Here is an 18546-nt window from a genome sequence, read left to right on the forward strand (position 1 = left end):
TCGAATAAATCCAATGATCGAATAAAACGGGTCAAAATCGAATGAATCCAATGATCGAATAACAAGGGTCAAGATCGAATAGATTCAATTATCGAAGAACACGGGTCAAAATCGAATACATTCAATTATCGAATAAAACGGGTCAAAATCGAATGAATCAAATTATCGAATAACACGGGTCAAAATCGAATACATTCAATTATCGATTAAAACGGGTCAAAATCGAATAGATTCAATTATCGAATAAAACGGGTCAAAATCGAATAGATTCAATTATCCAATAAAACGGGTTAAAATCGAATGAATCCAATGATCGAATAAAACGGGTCAAAATCGAATGAATCCAATGATCGAATAACAAGGGTCAAGATCGAATAGATTCAATTATCGAAGAACACGGGTCAAAATCGAATACATTCAATTATCGAATAAAACGGGTCAAAATCGAATGAATCAAATTATCGAATAACACGGGTCAAAATCGAATACATTCAATTATCGATTAAAACGGGTCAAAATCGAATAGATTCAAATTATCGAATAAAACGGGTCAAAATCGAATAGATTCAATTATCCAATAAAACGGGTCAAAATCGAATACATTCAATGATCGAATAAAACGGGTCAAAATCGAATAAATCCAATTATCGAATAAAACGGGTCAAAATCGAATAGATTCAATTATCGAATAAAACGGGTCAAAATCGAATAGATTCAATTATCGAATAAAATGGTTCAAAATCGAATGGATCAATTATCGAATACAAGAGTCAAAATCGAATGGATCTAATAATCGAATAACAAGGGTCAAAATCGAATGAATCCAATTATCGAATAACAAGGGTCAAAATCGAATGGATCAATTATCGAATAACACGGGTCAAAATCGAATGGATCAATTATCGAATAAAACGGGTCAAAATCGAATGAATCAAATTATCGAATAAAACGGGTCAAAATCGAATCGATCCAATAATCGAATAACACGGGTCAAAATCGATTGAATCCAATTATCGAATAAAACGGGTCAAAATCGAATGAATCCGATGATCGAATAACACGGGTCAAAATCGAATGAATCCAATGATCGAATAACAAGGGTCAAGATCGAATAGATTCAATTATCGAATAAAACGGTTCAAAATCGAATAGATTCAATGATCGAATAACACGGGTTAAAATCGAATAGATTCAATTATCGAATAAAACGGGTCAAAATCGAATGGATGAATTATCGAATAAAACGGGTCAAAATCGAATAGATTCAATTATCGAATAACACGGGTCAAAATCGAATAGATTCAATTATCGAATAAAACGGGTCAAAATCGAATAGATTCAATTATCGAATAAAACGGGTCAAAATCGAATACATTCAATTATCGAATAAAACGGGTTAAAATCGAATACATTCAATTATCGAATAAAACGGGTCAAAATCGAATAGATTCAATTATCGAATAACAAGGGTCAAAATCGAATACATTCAATTATCGAATAAAACGGGTCAAAATCGAATGGATGAATTATCGAATAACACGGGTCAAAATCGAATAGATTCAATTATCGAATAAAACGGGTCAAAATCGAATGAATCAAATTATTGAATAACACGGGTCAAAATCGAATACATTCAATTATCGATTAAAACGGGTCAAAATCGAATAGATTCAATTATCGAATAAAACGGGTCAAAATCGAATACATTCAATTATCGAATAAAACGGGTCAAAATCGAATACATTCAATTATCGAATAAAACGGGTTAAAATCGAATACATTCAATTATCGAATAAAACGGGTCAAAATCGAATAGATTCAATTATCCAATAAAACGGGTTAAAATTGAATGAATCCAATGATCGAATAAAACGGGTCAAAATTGAATGAATCCAATGATCGAATAACAAGGGTCAAGATCGAATAGATTCAATTATCGAAGAACACGGGTCAAAATCGAATACATTCAATTATCGAATAAAACGGGTCAAAATCGAATGGATGAATTATCGAATAACACGGGTCAAAATCGAATAGATTCAATTATCGAATAAAACGGGTCAAAATCGAATGAATCAAATTATGGAATAACACGGGTCAAAATCGAATACATTCAATTATCGATTAAAACGGGTCAAAATCGAATAGATTCAATTATCGAATAAAACGGGTCAAAATCGAATAGATTCAATTATCCAATAAAACGGGTCAAAATCGAATAGATTCAATTATCGAATAAAACGGGTTAAAATCGAATACATTCAATTATCGAATAAAACGGGTCAAAATCGAATGGATCAATTATCGAATAAAACGGGTTAAAATCGAATGAATCCAATGATCGAATAAAACGGGTCAAAATCGAATGAATCCAATGATCGAATAACAAGGGTCAAAATCGAATGAATCCAGTGATCGAATAAAACGGGTGAAAATCGAATACATTCAATTATCGAATAACACGGGTCAAAATCGAATGGATCAATTATCGAATAAAACGGGTTAAAATCGAATGAATCCAATTATCGAATAAAACGGGTCAAAATCGAATGAATCCGATGATCGAATAACAAGGGTCAAGATCGAATAGATTCAATTATCGAAGAACACGGGTCAAAATCGAATACATTCAATTATCGAATAAAACGGGTCAAAATCGAATACATTCAATTATCGAATAAAACGGGTCAAAATCGAATAGATTCAATTATCCAATAAAACGGGTTAAAATCGAATGAATCCAATGATCGAATAAAACGGGTTAAAATCGAATACATTCAATTATCGAATAACAAGGGTCAAGATCGAATAGATTCAATTATCGAAGAACACGGGTCAAAATCGAATACATTCAATTATCGAATAAAACGGGTCAAAATCGAATGTATGAATTATCGAATAACACGGGTCAAAATCGAATAGATTCAATTATCGAATAAAACGGGTCAAAATCGAATAGATTCAATTATCGAATAACACGGGTCAAAATCGAATACATTCAATTATCGATTAAAACGGGTCAAAATCGAATACATTCAATTATCGATTAAAACGGGTCAAAATCGAATAGATTCAATTATCCAATAAAACGGGTCAAAATCGAATAGATTCAATTATCGAATAAAACGGGTTAAAATCGAATACATTCAATTATCGAATAAAACGGGTCAAAATCGAATGGATCAATTATCGAATAAAACGGGTTAAAATCGAATGAATCCAATGATCGAATAAAACGGGTCAAAATCGAATGAATCCAATGATCGAATAACAAGGGTCAAAATCGAATGAATCCAGTGATCGAATAAAACGGGTGAAAATCGAATACATTCAATTATCGAATAACACGGGTCAAAATCGAATGGATCAATTATCGAATAAAACGGGTTAAAATCGAATGAATCCAATGATCGAATAAAACGGGTCAAAATTGAATGAATCCAATGATCGAATAACAAGGGTCAAGATCGAATAGATTCAATTATCGAAGAACACGGGTCAAAATCGAATACATTCAATTATCGAATAAAACGGGTCAAAATCGAATGGATGAATTATCGAATAACACGGGTCAAAATCGAATAGATTCATTTATCGAATAAAACGGGTCAAAATCGAATGAATCAAATTATCGAATAACACGGGTCAAAATCGAATACATTCAATTATCGATTAAAACGGGTCCAAATCGAATAGATTCAATTATCGAATAAAACGGGTCAAAATCGAATACATTCAATTATCCAATAAAACGGGTCAAAATCGAATAGATTCAATTATCGAATAAAACGGGTTAAAATCGAATACATTCAATTATCGAATAAAACGGGTCAAAATCGAATGGATCAATTATCGAATAAAACGGGTTAAAATCGAATGAATCCAATGATCGAATAAAACGGGTCAAAATTGAATGAATCCAATGATCGAATAACAAGGGTCAAGATCGAATAGATTCAATTATCGAAGAACACGGGTCAAAATCGAATACATTCAATTATCGAATAAAACGGGTCAAAATCGAATAGATTCAATTATCGAATAACACGGGTCAAAATCGAATAGATTCAATTATCGAATAAAACGGGTCAAAATCGAATAGATTCAATTATCGAATAACACGGGTCAAAATCGAATAGATTCAATTATCCAATAAAACGGGTCAAAATCGAATAGATTCAATTATCGAATAAAACGGGTTAAAATCGAATACATTCAATTATCGAATAAAACGGGTCAAAATCGAATGGATCAATTATCGAATAAAACGGGTTAAAATCGAATGAATCCAATGATCGAATAAAACGGGTCAAAATCGAATGAATCCAATGATCGAATAACAAGGGTCAAAATCGAATGAATCCAGTGATCGAATAAAACGGGTGAAAATCGAATACATTCAATTATCGAATAACACGGGTCAAAATCGAATGGATCAATTATCGAATAAAACGGGTTAAAATCGAATGAATCCAATGATCGAATAAAACGGGTCAAAATTGAATGAATCCAATGATCGAATAACAAGGGTCAAGATCGAATAGATTCAATTATCGAAGAACACGGGTCAAAATCGAATACATTCAATTATCGAATAAAACGGGTCAAAATCGAATGGATGAATTATCGAATAACACGGGTCAAAATCGAATAGATTCAATTATCGAATAAAACGGGTCAAAATCGAATGAATCAAATTATCGAATAAAACGGGTCAAAATCGAATAGATTCAATTATCGATTAAAACGGGTCAAAATCGAATAGATTCAATTATCGAATAAAACGGGTCAAAATCGAATACATTCAATTATCCAATAAAACGGGTCAAAATCGAATAGATTCAATTATCGAATAAAACGGGTTAAAATCGAATACATTCAATTATCGAATAACACGGGTCAAAATCGAATGGATCAATTATCGAATAAAACGGGTTAAAATCGAATGAATCCAATGATCGAATAAAACGGGTCAAAATCGAATGAATCCAATGATCGAATAACAAGGGTCAAAATCGAATGAATCCAGTGATCGAATAAAACGGGTCAAAATCGAATAGATTCAATTATCGAATAAAACGGGTCAAAATCGAATGAATCCAATGATCGAATAACACGGGTCAAAATCGAATGGATCCCATCATAGAATTACACTGGTTAAAATGGAATGAATTTATTTAGGGAATAATACGGGTCAAAATCGAATGGATTCCATATTTTCAACGAAAATGAATTGATTTCCATATACATTGTACGGTTTACTTTATCTTTTACTGTACCATTGCTACCTATCTACGATACATATCCATAGTACGTCTCGTACGCTCAATAACTGTTTCAATTACCCAATGACTTAATATTTATTACGTTTGTTTATTTATTTATATATATCTTTTATTTTTCATTATTTTTCTTTAATCATTTTTCACACACGTTCCCCCCACCACCTCCCCCTGGCTTGGGTCCGAATACCTGTGTCAAACCAGTGTCATCGGGTTTTTGATACCCTTAAATAAATTTTCTTAAATTCGAATAAGGAAAATTTCGAATAGTTCAGGTTAAAATTTGAAAAAAGGAAATTTCGAATAGATATAATAATGATAATGATAATGATAATAATAATAATAATAATAATAATATCAATAACAATAATAATGATAATAATATCAATCATAATAATAATAATAATAATAACAATAATAATATCAATAATAATAACAACAATAATGATAATAATAATAAAGAAAATGTTCAAGGGATTATAGTGACCTTGGTAGATCCGCATACACTCACGCACAAATATTACTTGAAACAGCAGGGATCCCTGTGGTATTTTGACGGGATGCCTGTGTACTTCAAAATGGCGCGAACAACACAGTCTTCAAGCAAGAAGCCATTTTTCTTCATCGTTTCTCACAGGTAAGATCTATAGTTTAACCTTATTCATCTTGTAACTACCTTAACATCTTAGGTTTACTTTACGAGCTGTTTGAAACGTATTATTCGGGCAGTTTTTTCAGAAATATTATATTTTTACTGAAGATGATTTGAACCAGGTCGAGTTGACCTGTGAATTCAAAGGTTGAGGATCAGAGTTCGTAATACATGTAACAAATAGCGTGCTTTTACTTTTCGAGTGTATTCCAAATACCACGCAAACATTACCAAAAGAAATTTATGAACCTCTCGAATCTGTCTGTGCAACGGCAAAAATATTTATATTATAATGATTTTGAACTGATGTACACTAACTAATTAGATTTTCGTGGAAGGACTGTTAGGATAGATTGTTCATTATGAGGTAATAGAAATTCAACGTCTTTTCGTTGGAGTATCTAATCATCATCAAATGGAACTGACGTTTTTTCTGGGGGCTGGGGTGAGGATGGCTTTGCTCCGGCATCTTTTGAACTTGACGAGACCGGGGATTTAAAGCGCATGTAACAGCGTGAAAGCACGTATATACAGGAAATTTAATGGGTCTTTTGTGGAGGGAGTAAAATTGGAGAAGCCGGAGAAAAACCCTCAAAAAAACCCTCGAATCAAGCAAGAGACATAAGCAATGTTTTTGGTTTTCTGGTTTGTGATGTTGGCAAAAAGACGATAATAATTCTCATATTGGGAAAAAACGTTTTGCACTTTCCTTAATTTTTCATTCGTGCATCTATCCCTCCCTCTCTTTCTTTCTTTCATTGATTCATTTTTTATTTTCTATATTTCTTTCCGTAATACTTTCTTTCTGCCGAGCCAAGGCCTACCTGCCTGCCTGTTTCTGTCGTTCGTTTGTGCGTTCCTTCAAGCGTTCTTTCTTAAATCTCTTTATTCATTCTTCGCTCGTAATTTCGGTAATCGAAAAAGCCTCGAGAAATGAAGTGTTCATTATCATCGGCACGTCTCTCCATTATTTCGGTCCATTATTCCATTACGATCAACTTCCTTTCTTCAATATTCCATCAATATAATCTGGGACGTGACCACTTCTTATTACTTGGAGCCGAACTGATTCCACAAATATTGCATTAATTTTATAGCTTACTTCAATTTAAGAAGTTATTCTTGTTACATCCCTTCAGTATTCCTGGTTAGGCACGAAATATCTGACAAACGTTTTCGATGCATTTCAGTTTCCAACCCCAAATACGATTTTATATATTCATTGTCGTTTTATTTCACGATCTTGTTTTTTTAACATACTTAATTCACTTAACTCGAGATTTTAATTCTGAAATATTGGATATTTATTTTACCGTTTCCATGGCAACCGGAGCGTCTTAATTCTTCTTATTAAAAAACATGTTTTTAAGAAAAATTAAAGTAAAACACGAATAAAAATGAAACGAGCTAAAACAGCTGCCTCTATTATCGTTTCAGGGTCTTGCTAAACACATGTCTGTCTTTGAATTTGGTATTTATTTTGCCGAAAAGGTCAAATCCAGCACTGTTGATAGAAAAAATGTGCTGCCACTCATTTTCTTTCACTATGCTAAACATAATTCAAATGAACAGTCAAGGGTTAGAAGAATAGCTGTCATAATATCGTGTAACTTATTTAATTCCAGGCGACATGTTTTAGCCGTGGGTGTTAACTCTCCTCGGAGTATTTTGAATGGTTTTATAAATTAAAAAGTTTTTATTGGATTCATGTCTAATTAATCTTTGGTCCTTATAAAGCCGGTAGTTTTACAAATAATTATTTGAAATAAGAGTTGGTCGTTAGTTATTGGAGCTGGGAGAGCTTGTCATGGATGGATCTTTCTGTAGTCTTTCTCATGTATGGGAAGTATTTAATTAAGGTTAATATTATTTGCTGAACAAAATGAAAAAAAAAAAAAAAAAAAAAAAAAAAAAGAGAGAGAGAGAGAGAGAGAGAGAGAGAGAGAGAGAGAGAGAGAGAGAGAAAATTGACGAAAGAGCTTCAATTTGTTGTCGCTAGATTGCATAGAATCGCATGTTTCTTATTTTGGAAATAGCAATGGAAGTAGAAATATATGGAACCGATATAGTATCCACAAGAAAAGGGAAAAGAAAAATAGTGTAATAGAAAACAAATGCAAGAAATAGAGGAGAGAGAAGCTAGGTTTGCATAACTGATGCTATGAATACTAAAAGTGTGAACAATTTATTATCTCGATTAATGCCACATTGCAAGTATAAGTGCATAAACAAATCAAATACTAGAAAACAACATATAGCAAAGCCTAATTGGTATTCCAAGTCTCATTGATTCCAAAGTTAAGTTACAGTCACACCAGCTCATGCGTTCCTATCGAGGTTCAAAGATTCATTTTATTGTTCGCTGTTTTTTTTTTATTAATGCAAGCTTCAAAGCAAGATGAAAATCAAACTTCGATCGAATAACGAACTGATTGTTGGAACCTCGATGGGCTGAACGCATGAGCTGGTTTGACTGTAATCGTTTGCGAAGGCTGATGATGACGCACATCTAAATTAACACGTAAGTAAATGAGAATAATAGAATAGTTTTAGGTATTTGTTTTTTAGCGATGAATCTAGTAATATTACACATGTATGTGTTATTCAAATTTCTCATATGCTAACGTGTGACCACCGGTCTACTCTTACATCCTTTTGACAGGCGTCTCCAAAGATTCTTTTTGCAAACATCGAGTTTGCTGGACGTCTGTCAAAAAAGTCAACAAAATAAGTCCATTATGTGATATACATGTTTATCAGAAATCCGTTTTATCATAAGCCTCATTTTTATGTACGGTTATTTGGGGGTGGGGGTGGATGGGCGGGGGGGTGGGCTGGTGGGAACTAGTGGGGGAGGGACGTAAAAATATTGCACTCAAGGGGGCCACCCCTAAAATAAACAGCTAAATATAAAAATTATTTAAAAAATTTATTCTGTTTTAAATAGTGGTCCACGTAAAAAAGTTGGGAAGGAATCATACATTTAAAAAAAAGCAAAAATTAAATGGTCCCTAATTCGATCGCGTGCGACTGAGTTCAGAAAATTATTATTTGAGATATTAAAGAGCACTTCATTAAAATCAACTTATAATATATATACCTAGACACACGCAGACACACGGTGTAGCCATTATGTGCAATCTGGTGTAGAATCATTTCCTACTTCAGCAACATTGCTTGCAACAAATTGCGTCGTGTGGCATGGCTCGCAACATCTATTGCCTGAAACTTGGCGTGCAATATTGCACCGTGTATCCGTAGCTTAATTATATGTATACTATACGCAACATTGATATTTATCTCTGACGATCCTACTCCCTTTTACCCTAGTACCATCTAGATAAATAGAAATGGACTGATAAAATCATCGAAAAAATAAAATAAAATAAAATAAAAATAATTAACTAAATAATCAACTAAAAAAAATTAAATGAAAAAAATAATGATATTAAGTAGATTTTGCCGATCTTTTTTTCATAATGTCAACTTTTTCAATGTTAAGTGTGTTAGTTTTCCTGTTATCATTCGCTAATTTGTTTGAAGTTTGATTTAGCATCTTAATCAACATCAGATCAACTGAAGGAGTTATGATTTTTTCCCTTATTAATTAAAACATTTATACAATCGCATATACATGATTAGACATGCATTTATAATTTTTAATTTTGGTCAGAGTAAAGTCTTGACTTGTAATGAGTTTAAGCTAAAGATTACATAAGTCAACCTACTTTTTCCGTTTTTTCTTCTTTTAGTTCACCTCATCTGTCTTATCTTTCTTTTTATCTCTCTCTCTCTCTATACCTACCTTAATGTATTTCCCCCCTACTTCATATCTAATTTACTCTCATCGTTCAAACTCAAGTAGCAATTCCTTAATCGTTGTCAAAATAGCTTGCTTTGTGTAGGAGGGAAAGGATTGATTGGGCGCAGTTTTCTTTAATCTATTCCGCTTCTCTTGTCGTCCGAGTCGGCTTCATTACGATATCGATGTTTTAGCCTGTGTACATAACATTATCAGACGCCAGTTAATATTTCACTTCACTAGTTCCAGAAGCTTAAAGTTTAGTTGCTATCGTAAACCTCGTAGTTTATATTTGTGCATTTATATAAATATTGATAAAACAAAATTGTGACTTGTGTAAACATGTTTGTTTGTAAATTATCCCAAAATAATCAATCTGACTTATAACATGAATAAAGATGTATTTACTTGGAAACCTCGATTCGTTAACAAACCAAGATCAATAATACCTACTCATTTTTACAGTGGAACCTAGTCTCCTGACGGACACCTATATCTAAGATCTTGGGATCTTCGTTGTTCTCTTACATAATAATTTTTTTCCCTCTCTTTTTTACTTATTTTCCGTCGTTTTTCCCCACGTTTTTTCCAAGTTCTCGATAATCCCCTTGAAATTTTTCTCGCTCAATTTCCGCAGTTTTATGGAAATTCCATTAAGTTCGTTCGATAAGAAGAGCGGCTTTTGGTCCAGAAGTGGAAATGCATTCTTGGTTCTTCAAAATACTTGATGCCTGAAGGTTTGCAAAGCCTGTGTGATAATAATAGTACAATCGAATTTGTCCAAATAATTTATAATTGATTGCCTATTTCGGTTTTCTTTCCTGTCATACTGATAACAGGACAAATCTGCCTGCTCTTTGAGCGGAGATTTTCTGTTCTTTCTACCCCCTCCCCTCCCCCCAAACGAGAATGAAGAACTCTACTCATTTGCCCAATTTTTTTTTTTTTCTATTCTATTCTCTCGTTCCTCAAGGATCAGCGTTGGTGTTGAAGAGCAGGAAAAGACGTAAAAATATATTCCCTTAATTCTTACTTTTCTTAATGAAATACTTCGCGAGAGAATCATTAATGCAGGAAGTAGAATTACTTTTTTGCACTCAATTTTTTCCGCTGCCTTTTGTCCAAATTCACTGATTCATAATAGTTTTGCAATCCGCAAAGAATGAGAATTCAGAGCGACAATAATCTTTACGTCCTGTTATACCGAAACTTCATTTGCATGTTCAGTTTTACCAACAGCTGTTACGAACGTTTTTTTATTGACTGTCCTACTAAATGGAACCAGTCTTGTCAAGTTCATCAAAAACATTCAATTAATGTCTACTAGTAAATAAGCTTGGTATTCACCCAATTGCTTTCAATATCCTAATTGCCAGGGATGTCTTTTTCTCTGAGGAAGCATCAAGTCTAGCAAGGTTTAACGAGCTTTTCCGTTCGACAAATAAATAGCGTCTCAAGGACCTGACTAATGAATTGGTGCGCATGCGTTAAAGTGGAAAGTTTATTTTTGATCAGTCAGTCGATGTGAACATTGCCTCCGAATTGAACCTGAAAACAGATCTGATAGTGTTCGAGCTCGAGGGCTATATAAATGGTAGAACCGTGGCTGATTCAACATCAAGGGCACTTAGATACAGTTGTACTGAATGCCGACTGTTCACTTAATGCAGGATACCACAGTGGCATATGATTTCACGCAATGAGAAAGCCACTTCTATTCCAACGGTGCCAACTGATACAACATGGCTCCCTGTTTACTAAATACAAATGCGAAACAAATTCTATCCTTCGGAGGGAACAGCAGCCAACCTGGGCGCTTGATAAACTGTAGCAACACGAATTTCTCCTTCGTAAATAATGAGACAAAGGACTTGGATAATCTTGAGGAGGTTAACCTTGGTAAATCTATAATGATGCTCTTCGCTATCGGCGTAGCAGTGATGGGGAATTTCTTCATAATCTTTACTTATTGTAAGAATTTTAAAATGAGAACGATAACTAACACTTTGGTCGTAAATCTATGTGCAGCTGACCTTCTTTCATCGATTTTTGATCTTCCATTTTGGTTAAGCTTGACACTAGGCTCCACACTGTACAAGCAATTTACGCTGTGCCGTATTATTTTTTGCTTTGAGGATCTTTTTCATATAGTAGCCATACTAACCATGTGTGGAATCGCTATAGATCGCTACGTTACACTAGTCAAAGGCCTTCGTCGCTTGATGACTCATAGACGAGCTCATCTCCTGATCGTTTGGTCGTGGATCCAAGCGCTTATATCAGCTGCTCCTTGGAACCTAATCCATAAACTACACGGCTCAAAAAGATGTACTACTTTTCCCCATTTTTACGAACCATCAATCCGCATCGAAGTGTTTAATATTTTCCTTAAAGTCATAAATATTGTATTTCCATTTCTACTTTGTTACTACGTCTTTTATCGCATCATTCAAGCTGTTCGGGGGCGAAGTAAAGTCAACATTGACAACAATTATGTTTCACGGAACTACAGCGCCGAGAGATTCGCTGTTGATGCTTACAAACGTTCTTCCAAGACGGCAATTATTCTTTTTTTAATGTTTTTTATCTGTACTTTCCCTGAACTTTGTGTTACATTTTGGAGCGTTATAACCTCTGACAAAGTTGGTTTTGGCATTGGTTTCATCACGTATTTTATTTTCACTTTAAAGCGATCGCTTTTTCCAGCTATTTACATATTTCGAAATCGCGTTATCTGGAGTTATATTCACGAAACTTTGACTTGTGCCTTTTGCCGAGGAAATGGCAATTCTATTCACAATGACTCCTTATCCTACGTACCTGCTGATCAAAGTATAAGTTGTTTTACAGTTTTTGGGAGGAATTTTTATCGCTCTCGTATAGATCCTTCCGTGTTTGACGGCGAGAAAAACTATTTCCCTAAAAACCTCGAAGTTTGCTTTGTTTGCGATGGAAAAGAAGTCATTGCTGTAGGAGATAAATTTACGGATATAACCAAAGTGGAAGAGAAAAAAGTCAACCCTTCTTCGAGCTCAGTAAACTAGTTCACCATCATTTTAAATCTTCATCCTTTTTTGTATGGAAGACGTGAGAAAGCGAATTTAAAATGGAAAAATTATTTGAAAAAGCGAATATTGTTTAACCTGATATGTTTAGATGTCAGCCATGATTATTTGTATTTAGAATGACAAATCACTGACCATCGCCAGAAAAATCAACTTCAAATAGCATATGGAAATTTGCCATTATCCTCTCTCCAAGTCTCCAATATGTTTTGCAATCTTGTTTTAGAAGTAGAGAGTCATTTCAAATTCAATTAATTTCCTTCCAATGAACTCTTCATTATTTATCTTGCCTTGTCTTGTAACTGCTGATGTCATGAAAATAGTTAACTAAATGGCAGCGCAAAAATGAGTTTTTTCTAATGATATGACGAAAAGATCTGTAATAAATAATTTAAAAAAATGTCGCTACAAATAAATAACATCTTAATGGTTTTGCACTGCGTTCAAATTCATCCATCTAAAATATTAGACGTTTAATTTTCACAGTAATTTTGAGGAATGGTTATTCCCTTATTCCCTAGTGCTTTTGCACTTTATTTTTTAGGGCTCTGCATGAGTTTGATCTTTATTTCGTAAACTATTATTTTTTTCAATTAATTTTGACGAAAAAACAACGTGCTGACGGAAACGACAAACGAACGAATAATACACAAGCCACTATGGACAGTTCCGGTCAACGCATATTGACTTTTTTACTTTACTTTTTGATTTTATTAACAACTTATTTGAATCAATGAATTTGAAAATTTTATTGTTTGGGTTAATAATTCTTTTAGAAAATCGTCTTAATAAAGCTTTTAAGAATAAGTTCTGAAGCGGATAAGTTCTGAAGCAGACGAAGAGGCCCCGCTGGTTCAAAGTAGGGTAATCTCATAAGGTTGATTGTTAACCGCTTCGTAACTGATCTTCACGATATTCTGACATTCTAATATTCATATTATAAATTCCGGTTATTTCTATGGAATATATCCACCATCGTCACCATCATCAATATACCGTCATCATCATCAATATCATCATCATTATCACCATTATCATCACCACCATCACTATCATTATCATCAGCACTAGCATCATCATCATCCCCACTATCATCATCACCATCATCAGCACTAGCATCACCACCATCATCACCACCATTACTATAAACATCATCATAATCAGCACTAGCATCATCATCATCCCCACTATCATCATCCCCACCATCATCATCCTCGCCACATCTCCACTTTCACATAAACTAACCAGCCTCTCAACGCTGCTTTGATCGTAAAATTGCTTCCACTAAAAATATCACTTAATTATGACGCTATAATACGAGTGACTCATTTCACATTATTTTAACATGATTTCAAGAAAAAACAAAAACAAAAACATTCAATTGACACCTATATTCACCGACGGCGCTTTTTTAATAAAGCTTATTCGAGTGTTCTTTTAAGAAAATTCACAGGAGAGAAAAAAAAAAAAGAACTAAAGGAAGAAAGACGAAAGCTTTTTGTTCGGAAATAACAAGACAGAAAATCAACATCGATTTGCCTTTTATTTGTCTATACTCCAGATAATGCTTCCTGCACCTTTCGAGTGAATTTATTCTTCAAGTGCTTTAGAACAATACTTTAGGCTGACATATGCCCGTCTCTCTACTCGCGTTGGATCACAGAACGACAGCTTGTCATTCTTATAAGATTAGTTAACAATTGGTAAGCGAAAAAATATCGCTTAACAGTGAAAATAACCATATAAGATTCAGTAGAAAATGACAGCATCTTTGAAAGTATTTTGATCTGGGAGGAAAATCTTTTTTATTGCTCAAAGTAGATGCGATTTCTATTTATTTTCAAATATTTCATGAACGTTGATACCATTACCGATCATCCACTTTTATCCATATATCTATATCTATTATATATATATATCCTTTTATCCACCATATTAAGAACCATAGTTTAGCCTGGTTTTGGCTTCTAGAGGACACTCACCAATAATTTACCGCGATGACTCGAGTTGCAATTCACTAAGCGAAGTAAAGAAAAGTATTCTGTATTAATGCAGAAAGAGTTTACTACTACTACAATATAGGTATAACATGTTGGTTGAGCCTGGTTTTGGCTTCTAAAAGACTCTCGTTATAATTTACCACGATGACTCAAGCTGAAATTCACTAAGCGAAGTAAAGAAAAGGTTTCTGTAATATTTGTACGAAAATAGATGTGTTGGCTTGATCAATAGGTGTGTAACATATTGGTTGAGCCTGATTTTACCAGATTTGTATATTTGTGGTAGGTAGCGAGGTCTCGATTATAGTGGGGTATGTACCATTTTCCCGTCAAATGCAAACTTTTTAGGGGAAGGGGGGGGGGGGCACGTGCCCCTCCGTACCCCCTCCCTATGATAGTGCTGGTATATTACTGTGATGAAGGCTATATTGATAGTTTTTTAAAGCACAGTCTGTATGGATAGTGGTGAACTGCGAGCTTGAGCGGCGCATGGAATTTGGAAAAAAATTAAACCTTCCGATCGCTTCAATTCCGATTCAGATCCCACTGCGCTTCCGTCATTCCCACTGCGCTTCCGTCTTACAGTTTACATTAGCCGGACATTAATTAATCGTACATTAGTCGGACATTAGTCGGACATTACTTGTACATTACTTGTACATTAGTCGGACATTAGTCGGACATTAGTCGGACATTAGTCGGACATTAGTCGGACATTACTTGTACATTAGTCGGACATTAGTAGGACATTAGTCGTACATTAGTCGTACATTACTTGTACATTATTCGGACATAAGTCGGACATTAGTCGGACATTTGTCGGACATTTGTAGGACATTAGGCGTACATTGTAAATGCCACTTACGGCGCCAATTTGCTATTCCACGGTGGATGAATATACTGGTTCGAGTTAGCATTGCAAAGCATTTTGGGATTGTTGTAGGAGAAGAAATAGACGCCATCTTGGAAGTCCCCTAAAACAGACCCACAATGCACTGCAATACCAACTCGACCCAGTTCTTTTCTCACCTTTGGATTGGTTAATGTTCCCTTTTAGTCCAAGGTTGGGTTTGTTTTCTCATTTCAAACCATGGGTCATTCCCTAGAGTATCATTTCTTTGTTTACGGTTGCACTTATGAATACACAAGATATGGATAAAACTCTAGCTTTTTCGGAGGGGGGAATGGGGATCTTATTATCATTAGAATGGCACATGGTTTGAAAGGAGAACACATTACGCCTAAGCAAAAATTAAAGTCTATTCTGATTCTGATTCAGGTGCTGATACAAATCAACATTATGTATATATCTACAAGTGACGTTTGAAATAACACTCCATACAGTTACATGTCCAAGCAACTTTATCTGCATTTGTTTTGGAATGATGTCTTTCAAATTTTCCAATTTTATTTAAAGCAGCAATGAAAATATTTCACACAAAACATGGGATATTGTTCCTTTGGCCAAAATCTTAATTTGTCATATCTTGCAAAAAGGTGTGAAAATGGCCTATTTTTCATCAAAACCATGGGCTATAGTCCATGCTTTTTAGCCAAAAATGCCCAAATATGACTGATTTTTCATTTCACATACATAATTCATAGTTTTGCAAAAGGTGTGAAAATGGCCTATTTTTCATCAAAACCATGGGCTATAGTCCATGCTTTTTGGCCGAAAATACCCAAAAATGACTGATTTTTCATTTGTCATGAATAATTGATATCTTGCAAAAAGGTGTGAAAATGGCCCATTTTTCATCAAAACCATGGGCTATAGTCCATGCTTTTCAGACAAAATTGCTCAAAAATGACTGATTTTTCATTTTTCATGAATAATTGATATCTTGCAAAAAGGTGTGAAAATAGCCAATTTTTCATCAAAACCATGGGAAGGAAGGAAGGAAGGAAGGAAGCTTCTTTATTTTGCCACGGTAAAAACATCAGTCGATTGCCTAAAAATATTTAAAAGTAAAGATTTACGATTAAAAAGCTAGTTACTGTTTTACATGTTTACCGTGGAGCCCTTAGTTACAACTTTTCTTACTGTACAAACTATCAATTTCCGTTTTAAATTTTCGTACTGACTTGACCTCTTTTATATTTAACGGTAGGTCATTCCACAATTTTGCCCCACTATAGCTGAATGATCGTTTTAGATATTCAGTGTGTGGCTTAGGTATTGACAGTTTATGATCATGATTTCGAAGGTTGTATTTAGTATGGTAGTCGGAGAAAAGGTTTTGTAAGTAAACTGGTGTACGTCCCTGCATCGTCTTAAACATTAGTAGGGCTTTTTGTTTTTTACGACGAACTGCAAGTGTATCCCAGTTTAATTGGTCAAGGAGATGGCTAGATCTTATGTCATAGTTAGATCTTGTGATAACTCTAGCCGCTCGATTTTGACGCTTTTGTAGTTGAACACATAGTTTATCACTTAATCCATCCCAAACTGCACTACAATAGTCCAGTTTGGGTAGAATTAAGGCTTCGTAGATTTCGATGGCACTATCGGTCGAAATAAATGGGCGAACACGTTTTAGAGCCCCTATACTTGAATTGGGCTATAGTCCATGCTTTTTGGCCAAAAATGCTCCAAAATGATTGATTTTTAAGTACTCATAAATAAATGATAGATTTGGAAAAGGTGTGAAAATACCCATTTTTCATCAAAACCATAGGCAATAGTCCATGCTTTTTAGCCAAAAATAACCAAAAATGACTGATTTTTCATTTCACATACATAATTCATAGTTTTGCAAAAGGTGTGAAAATGGCCTATTTTTCATCAAAACCATGGGCCAAAAATGCTCAAAAATGACTGATTTTTCATTTGTCATGAATAATTGATATCTTGCAAAAAGGTGTGAAAATAGCCATTTTTTATCAAAACCATGGGCTATAGTCCATGCTTTTTGGCCAAAAATGCCCAAAAATGACTGATTTTTAAGCACTCATAAATAAATCATAGTTTTGCAAAAGGTGTGAAAATGGTCCATTTTTCATCAAAGCCATGGGCTATAGTCCATGTTTTTTGGCCAAAAATGCCCAAAAATGAGTGATTTTAAAATTGTCATAAATAATTCATATCTTGCAAAAAGGTGTGAAAATGGCCCATTTCTCATCAAAACCATGGGCTATAGTCCATGCTTTTTGGCAAAAAATGCCCAAAAATGACTGATTTTTCATTTGTCATAAATAATTCATAGTTCTGCAAAAGGTGTGAAAATGGCCCATTTTTCATCAAAACCATGGACTATAGTCCATGCTTTTTGGCCAAAAATGCCCAAAAATGAGTGAATTTTCATTGTCATAAATAAATCATAGTTTTGCAAAAGGTGTGAAAATGGTCCATTTTTCATCAAAACCATGGGCTATAGTCCATGCTTTTTGGCCAAAAATGCCCAAAAATGACTGATTTTTAAGCACTCATAAATAAATCATAGTTTTGCAAAAGGTGTGAAAATGGTCCATTTTTCATCAAAGCCATGGGCTATAGTCCATGTTTTTTGGCCAAAAATGCCCAAAAATGACTGGTTTTTCATTTGTCATAAATAAATCATAGTTTTGCAAAAGGTGTGAAAATAACCCATTTTTCATCAAAACCATGGGCTATAGTCCATGCTTTTTGGCCAAAAATGCCCAAAAATGACTGATTTTTAAGTGCTCATAAATAATTCATATCTTGCAAAAAGGTGTGAAAATGGTCCATTTTTCATCAAAACCATGGGCTATAGTCCAAAAAAAT

At 34.1% G+C, this 18546-nt stretch overlaps 1 protein-coding gene across 1 annotated transcript; it reads left to right on the top strand.

Annotated features, from left to right (window-relative positions):
* The first annotated feature begins 11034 nt into the window (after positions 1-11034).
* Positions 11035-13234, top strand: LOC116296568 (adenosine receptor A3-like). Its single transcript, XM_031704605.2, has one exon. The coding sequence runs from the start codon at positions 11479-11481 to the stop codon at positions 12778-12780; it is 1302 nt and encodes a 433-aa protein (XP_031560465.1). The 5' UTR covers positions 11035-11478; the 3' UTR covers positions 12781-13234.
* Positions 13235-18546: the final 5312 nt, after the last annotated feature.

Source organism: Actinia tenebrosa, unplaced genomic scaffold, assembly GCF_029948245.1.
Source record: "Actinia tenebrosa isolate PJP-AT-01 unplaced genomic scaffold, QUT_ActTen_1.0 PGA_scaffold0__85_contigs__length_37466705, whole genome shotgun sequence".
NCBI classification, from domain to species: Eukaryota; Metazoa; Cnidaria; class Anthozoa; order Actiniaria; family Actiniidae; genus Actinia; species Actinia tenebrosa.

What these genes read in the sequence shown, in the direction of transcription:
- LOC116296568 (XM_031704605.2), top strand. Translation starts at nt 11,479, where the DNA reads ATGGCTCCCTGTTTACTAAATACAAATGCGAAACAAATTCTATCCTTC.